General features: G+C 42.1%; 1 protein-coding gene across 10 annotated transcripts in view; it reads right to left on the bottom strand.

The window, feature by feature from the left end:
* Positions 1-6,222: 6,222 nt before the first annotated feature.
* LOC133499991 (ubiquinol-cytochrome-c reductase complex assembly factor 3-like) overlaps positions 6,223-7,319 on the bottom strand; it is a 124,706-nt gene continuing 123,609 nt past the window's right edge. For all 10 annotated transcript variants that reach the window (XM_061818494.1, XM_061818499.1, XM_061818493.1 and 7 more), the window contains one exon: positions 6,223-6,433. In XM_061818494.1, coding sequence (XP_061674478.1) covers positions 6,302-6,433 — 132 coding nt within the window. In that variant the 3' untranslated portion in view covers positions 6,223-6,301. The remainder of the gene's footprint in view (positions 6,434-7,319) is intronic.

Genomic DNA, 7,319 nt, shown 5'->3' with positions numbered 1-7,319 from the left:
GGAGAGAGACAGAATAACCAAAATGACTATGGACGTGGAGAGAGACAATAATTGCATAAATGAAATAAATAAATCAAACAATAAATTACTAATTAAAATTCAAAGACTTCAGAATATAATGTTAAGAGGTTACACAAACCTGGGTTGCTTTCACTTCTTCAGGCGAGACTTTTCTGTAAATGCCGCTCCCAAAAACATGCGAGGTACACTTCAATTCGTACCCTTTCCAAAACCGAAGACCTAGTACGAAAAATGTCTTTGATGGATCAAACTTTGTGGAAGACCGCATCATCAACTGAATCCATCTAAAATCAACCGGAACAGAAGACCGAGGACGAAAAATGTCTTCGATGGATCAAACTTTGTGGAAGACCGCATGATCAACTGAATCCATCAACTGGAACAGATATGTTTGTACGAAGGTAAGCCCAATATTTGATTTTCAATACATGTCTCATATAAATGAATTAGCAGTTCTTCGCTTGCATAATATAGCTATGTGTGAATGATTGACACACTTGATCTGTCTTGAGCGATATTTTGCGATGATCTGACTGCACAAACGTGTCTCTGTTGTCGGCTACCGAGCTAAGATAAACCGGACTAGCGAGTCCTAAAAGCCTTCAACGTCCACTGAGACACCAAGACTGAAGGAAGGATGTTTGAGGACACTATAAAGTAGTGATTGTCGTACTCGGTCGGGACTTGCGTAGGTTTGGCACTAATTCAAGAATAATTATTGAGGGGAGCGCGTGATGTTACACAAAGAAAATGAGAAACAACTTGTAAATCAAGCCTCGCCTTCTTTTCCTTCATACGGCAGTTCACAAACGGCTATACAGATACATATACAGATTCTGCACACAAGTGTGATATGTAACACGAAAATAGGAAACTGTCAATGACGAATTCGTCTTTGGGTTATAATATATTATATTATGTGGCTTCTTGGTCTTCCTCTGACTCCAGAAAGATCTCGCGCTAATATCAATGGTTTCTCCGTCGATATGCATGTAAATACCATTGAAATACCCCTCGCTGAAATACTTGAAGCCCTGCTGTCTGCTTTTTAACGATATTTCACTGTTAGCTAAGAATGCGAGTGAGAAATCAGCTGGTAAATCGGACAGTTTCGCTCAAGTCTTTTCTTGCTGCGCTGCCATTTTTGCTAACTGTTTGTCTGAGGTTAGCACACGTGGGGTGAGGTAACTTCAGGAGGCGTGGTTAAGTGCCCCGTACGGAGGGGTCAATTGGGACTAGAGCCACCCGCAAAAAGTGAAATACCATGAAGTAGGGGGGCAAGTATGCTTATGTGGGCACCAGAATGTTTAAAATATGGAAACAGTATTTTACTTTGCATATTTGAAACAAAAAGAGATATTTATTTAAATCTTTAATTATCCCACTGGGGCCTCCACTCCCTGTGAAGGGTTGCGTCAGGAAGGGCATCCGGCGTAAAATGCGTTCATCTGAGATGACATGCTGTGGCGACCCCGAAAGGGACAAGCCCAAAGAAACTTATAAATATAATATATACAGTATTATAAATATACCATGTAAGGTTGTGGTGGGAAAAAGTGTAGCTCGACAGCATAGGATGGTGGTGTGTAGGATGACTCTGGTAGCAGGTGGGAAGATTAAGAAGACAAAGATAGAGCAGATAATCAGGTGGTGGAAGTTGAGGAAGGAAGAATGTCATGTGGCCTTTCAGAAAGAGGTGAGACAGGCTCGAGATTAGGGGTGGGCAAACTACGGCCCACGGGCCACATCTGGCCCGTTGGTCTTTTTAATCCAGCCCGCCGAAGATTTGTACAGAATTCAGGTTTGATGCAAATGATTGCATTTATTTCATTTGACTTGTAATGACAGGCATTTAAACACTAGGTGGCGCAGTAGGCACAGTGTCTTGATTTTACGGAGCCCAAGCCATTACCAGTTATCAGTCGATGGAAATATGTTGACTGGTGCCAGTAGTGTGCTAAGTAGATGGAAAGAGTACTTTGAGAAGTTAATGAATGAAGAGAATGGGAGAGAAGGTAGAGTCGAAGAGGCAAGCATGAATGACCATGAAGTGGCAATGATTAGTAAGGGGGAAGTGAGAAAGGCACTGAACAGAATGAAAAATGCGAGCAACAGTATGGTTTCATGCCGAGAAAGAGTACCACAGATGCATTATTTGCATTGAGGATGCTCATGGAAAAGTACAGAGAAGGACAGAAGGAGCTACATTGTGTCTATGGCAGAGTATCAAGAGAGGAAGTATGGTATTGCATGCGCAAGTCTGGTGTAGCAGAGAAATATGTTAGAATTGTACAGGACATGTATGATGGCAGCAGAACAGTGGTGAAGTGTGGCGTTGGTGTGTCAGAAGAATTTAAGGTGGAGGTGGGACTGCATCAGGGATCCGCGCTGAGCCCCTTCCTGTTTGCGGTAGTGATGAATAGGCTGACAGATGAGGTTCGACTGGAATCCCCTTGGACTATGATGTTCGCAGATGATATTGTGATCTGCAGTGAAAGCAGACTCCCGTGACCCTTGTGAGGTTAAGCGGGTAAGAAAATGGATGGATGGATGGGAGTAGGGCAGCACGGTGGATTAGCTGTAAAGCGTTGGTTGGCCTCACAGTTCTGAGGACCAAGGTGCAAGCTTGGTCCTCTCTGTGTGTATTTTGTATGTTTTCCCTGTGCCCGTATGGGTTTTCTCCAGGCACTATGGTTTCCTCCCACATCCCCAAAACATGCATTCACTGTACATTCTAAATAGCCCCTAGGTATGATTGTGAGTGTGACTGTTGTCTGTCTGCGTGTCCCCTGCAATTGGGTGGAGACCAAATCAAGGTGTACCCTGCCTCCTGCCTGTTGATAGCTGGTATAAGCTACAGCACTCCTACAACCCTTGTGAGGATAAGCGGCAAAGAAAATGGATGGATGTATTATGGCAGTAGAGACTTGGTTTTCAAACAAGAGTGTGGTGTCATCTGCCGGATGGGTACTAGTAATTTCTCTGGCTGCAATGTTAATGCAGATTACACTCCAGTACTTGTTTTAACATGCTCCTGACCAGGCTGTGGCGCCCCTGAATCAGTGAGCCACCATTTCTGGGAGTGAGTGCAGTGCTGCCGTAGACCTGTGGGCGACAGCCGGCCACCTGCAATTCCCGGACTTACGAGCAAGAGGGGTCCTAAACGAGCAATTCTTGCTCTGTGGGGTGACCCAAACAAATTTTCATCAAGGAGGAGTTCGAGAGGCAGTGGCTCACCGTTGCCACCATCAAAGACGGTGGACCTCCAGAAACTTGCTGGTAAGGAGGCACAGACAGACCCCCCCCACCCCCCAAGCCCTCAGCCTTCCCCATTGGCTGTGCTCCAGACGGCTCCAACCAACATCAAGGCTGCACGCAGCAGGCCACGGACACAGCCACAAAGAAGAGTCGTCTGTCTCCACCCGGGGGAAGGAACCATAGCTTCACAGAGACTGTCTCAGCAGCAACAGGCTGACACTATGGGAGAGGAAGGCGTGAAGAACATTGGCAACTGTCACCAGGCATCGGGCCAGGTTCCCAGACCATGCTGCTTGGGACTGTGGGAGGACCCACTGAGTAAGGGATCAATATGAGTCTGCACAATAGAAAAATTGCGAATTTAGTACTGTATTTTTTGCCTTATCATTTTTTTAAAGCTTATGCAGTTTTCATGTTCTTGTGAATTATTAGCTCTTTTGAATGTTTGTTATGTAAAAGATAGGGTATGCTTCCTATTTTAAGTGTTTTTAATGTGAAGTTATGTTAAACAGGGACAATAAAATTGTTTAAAAAAATGGTACACTGAATAATGGGGAATAATCAGCTAAAACTGCAGTGTTGCTTAAATTCTGTCACACTGCTGGAAGTGCCTTTCCAGGTTTAGAGAGGGCGACTGAGTGACTACTGCCAACCCATGACATACAATATAAAAAAAGCATACAATGTATTGCATTTACCAACAATACTGATATGTTTTCATTTAACAGTGGGTTAAATAGTGAAGCTATCATTGTCGCCAAAATGTATGCATTGTGATGAACACTGCTTGCCAGTTGTACTAATTGATAGGGAGCACATGAAAATCCTCTCAAAACCCCTTCTCTGTGGGGCGATGAGTTGCCAACTGTCATTTCCAATAACATTGCCGATTAGTGGATGAACAAGCACAATGATTTGTGAAATCTACTTCACAATGATAGCAAGAAACCATATTGAAGGATAATGGTGGTTATGTTTGCAGCAACATTCAAACACACCTTAAATGAAATTAACATTTTCATATTAGACTTTCAGGATGTTCTGAATTAATCATTTTCATTATATAAAACAATATTAAATGTGATTGTTTAAAGTTAGGCAGTGATTATTTTTTTCAGTGTAGTCCAGTTTAATTTAAGATCTGATATCTAGCCATTTTCCATGGTTTTCTTGATCATATTCAAAGTAACTGGGAATACAATTAAGCCTAAGCATGTCAAGAAGGACAACATATTGTAAAATCATCAGGTTTTTTTTTTAACATTTGTATTTTTCAAGCAATATATATTTCCTTTTATTTTACCAGGCATTAAAAGAAACAAGAAATTAAAAAAAAAAAAAGGAAAACAACAACAAAAAACTAAAGGTCTGTTTTTTCCCCGATGACTGTGGGATTATTGATCCTAGTCTCACATTTTAAGGTTTTGGCGGGTTTTTCAGATTTCAAATGGGGCATGGTACTCTATGTTTGGGAATTAATGGGTTTGTGTTTGATTCAAAACATGTGAGAAAAGAGAAAAAATGTTGGGCTAGTTCTGCCAAGTTGAAGCTAATGTCCACAAATGTGTTGATTTACTTAGAACAAAAACATTTTCATGTTTTCCGAGAGAACCAATGCAATCAGAAAGTATGGACACGACAGGTGCTGAAATCAGACTATTTGGACAACCATCCATCCATTTTCTTAGCTGCTTATCCTCATAAGGGTCACTAGAGTGCCGGAGCCGATCCCAGCTGTGAACGGGTAGGAGGCGTGGTACACCGTGAACTGGTTGCTAGCCAATCGCAGGGCACATAGAGACGAACAGCCAAACTCACTATCACACCTAGGGGCAATATAGAGTGTCCAATTAATGTTGCATTTTTTTGGGATGTGGGAGGAAACCGGAGTGACCAGACAAAACCCGCCCACGCACAGGGATAACATGCAAATTCCACACAAGCGGGGCCGGGATCGAACAGTGGACCTCTGAACTGTGAGGCCAACACTTTACAGCAGCCCCACTGTGCCACCGATTTGGACTACCAGTATTTCAAATTTTTAAAACCTGAAAAACCTTTTTACTTCCTCTACTTTGTGCAAGCAATTAATAACCTTGTCCAAAATTGTGAAGGATATTTGTTCATCGTTGCCATTTGTGTTAAATTATTTCACTACTTATGGTCTCTGGTCATTGTGTTTTACCTCAACCAAATTTTTTGTTTAGTTCTTTGGCCACAATGAAGAGGAACATAAATACTCATTAAGAGGAACATTAATACGGTAGTAAAATTGGTATACTACTGAGCTCTCAATAATTTTCCTTCCCAACTTCTGAGATGATTACGAAATCCCTGGTCCGTGTTGTAACCACCCTCCCACCAGGATCGGGTTCAGCTGCATAACTCCAATAAATGGAATAGAAAATGCATGGTGGGTGGAAACCAGATTATCAAACTTGTCTGTGATTGATAGTGATTTAAACAGACAGGATAAACAACATATGCAAATAGTTCCTAAAAAAAAAAAAATCATTTCAAAGTTCATTTAATGTAAATCCATGCATGAATTCATTTTCTTTGCTGCTAATCCTCACACGGGTCCCAGAAGTGCTAGAGCCCATGTCAATGGGCAGGAGGCAGAGGACACCCTGTACTGGTTGCCACACTCACAATCACACCTTGGAACAATTTCAAGTGTCCAATTAATGTTGCATGTTTTTGGGATGTGGGAGGAAACCAGAGTGCCCGGAGAAAACCCACACAGGCACAGAGAGAACATGCAAACTCCACACAGGCGGGGCTGGGATCGAACCCTGGACCTCAGAATTGTGAGGCCAACACTTTCCAGCTGCTCCACCGTGGCACCTGAACATAAATCCTGTATGCATAATAATTTGGAACACAATGTCAAACACTTTTCAAGAATTCTAATGTTACGTCAAGCAATCCATATAACAGCAGTAGACCAATATAAATCCTATCTTTAATTTTTTGGCTTAGGTCTCTGCAACATTACGACAGATCACAAAATGGGCCCAGTCTATTTTGCAGATCCTCCAAATCCTCTTGCAATGTTGTCATTCGTTTCCGCAGCCTCCTTGAGTGTCTGCATCAAGAGAGCATTTCGTTTCCTTGTCTCTTCCATTCTCATTGGGTTTGACTCGGGAAGATTCTGGGGGTCAAGAGGCACAAAAAAGTGATTAGTGACTTTTACCTACCGCATATTTAAAAATGTTCATGAACCACACACGCACACACAACCACACACGCACAGTCACTGTACAGTCATTGATGTTATTTATCATTGCAACTGGATTAAGTCAGTGAGTGGAAATTTCAACATGGTTTGTCCTGGGAATATAAAGTACTGTATAGCCTTCCATTCGTGCTTTTTGTGTTTATCGATATGCATTCTCTGAACATAAAATTACATCATAATGTGAATTTTAAGGCCAAAAATACTAGGACAAATGGGGCTGTACAGAAAAATTCCAAGAGTCCTCTGAGAGCGTTCTGACAGCGTTCCCAACTTATCCTAGTGACTCGTTATGTTTTTTCTGTTTCCAAAATACAGATATCCACACAAACTAATATATAGCCACAAATGTATTTGGGACAGCACTGTGTAGGAAGTAGGAAGGGATTAGCAGTGTGAGGTGGGTGGTTGGGGCGTTCAACAACAGTGGGGTGTTTTCATTCTTGGTCTTGTTATATTATCAAATCTATGTCAGACTTCCTGGGGTTCAACGATTGGGAGGACTGATACGATGTGATTTAGAAAATGACACAATATGTTGGTTCAGAAGATAATTCTTAAATAAACGTTGGCAGTGTCACATGATACCAGTGTCTGTACACAATCTGGTATTGTACAAACATTGTCAGTGACACCATAAAGATAACATCATCTACACAACAGTGGACCATATTAATTAATATAACAAAGACGCGTGGCACAGTGGATCAGGTGGAAAGCATTGGCCTCACAATTCTGAGATTCTGGGTTGAATCCACTTGTGTGGAGTGTGCATGTTCTCTCCATGTATGAGTGGGTTTCC

The sequence above is a fragment of the Syngnathoides biaculeatus genome, chromosome 4 (assembly GCF_019802595.1).
Source record: "Syngnathoides biaculeatus isolate LvHL_M chromosome 4, ASM1980259v1, whole genome shotgun sequence".
In the NCBI taxonomy this organism is placed as follows: Eukaryota; Metazoa; Chordata; class Actinopteri; order Syngnathiformes; family Syngnathidae; genus Syngnathoides; species Syngnathoides biaculeatus.
The sequence above is the reverse complement of the archived record's forward strand: the minus strand, read 5'-3'. Positions and strand labels throughout refer to the sequence as shown.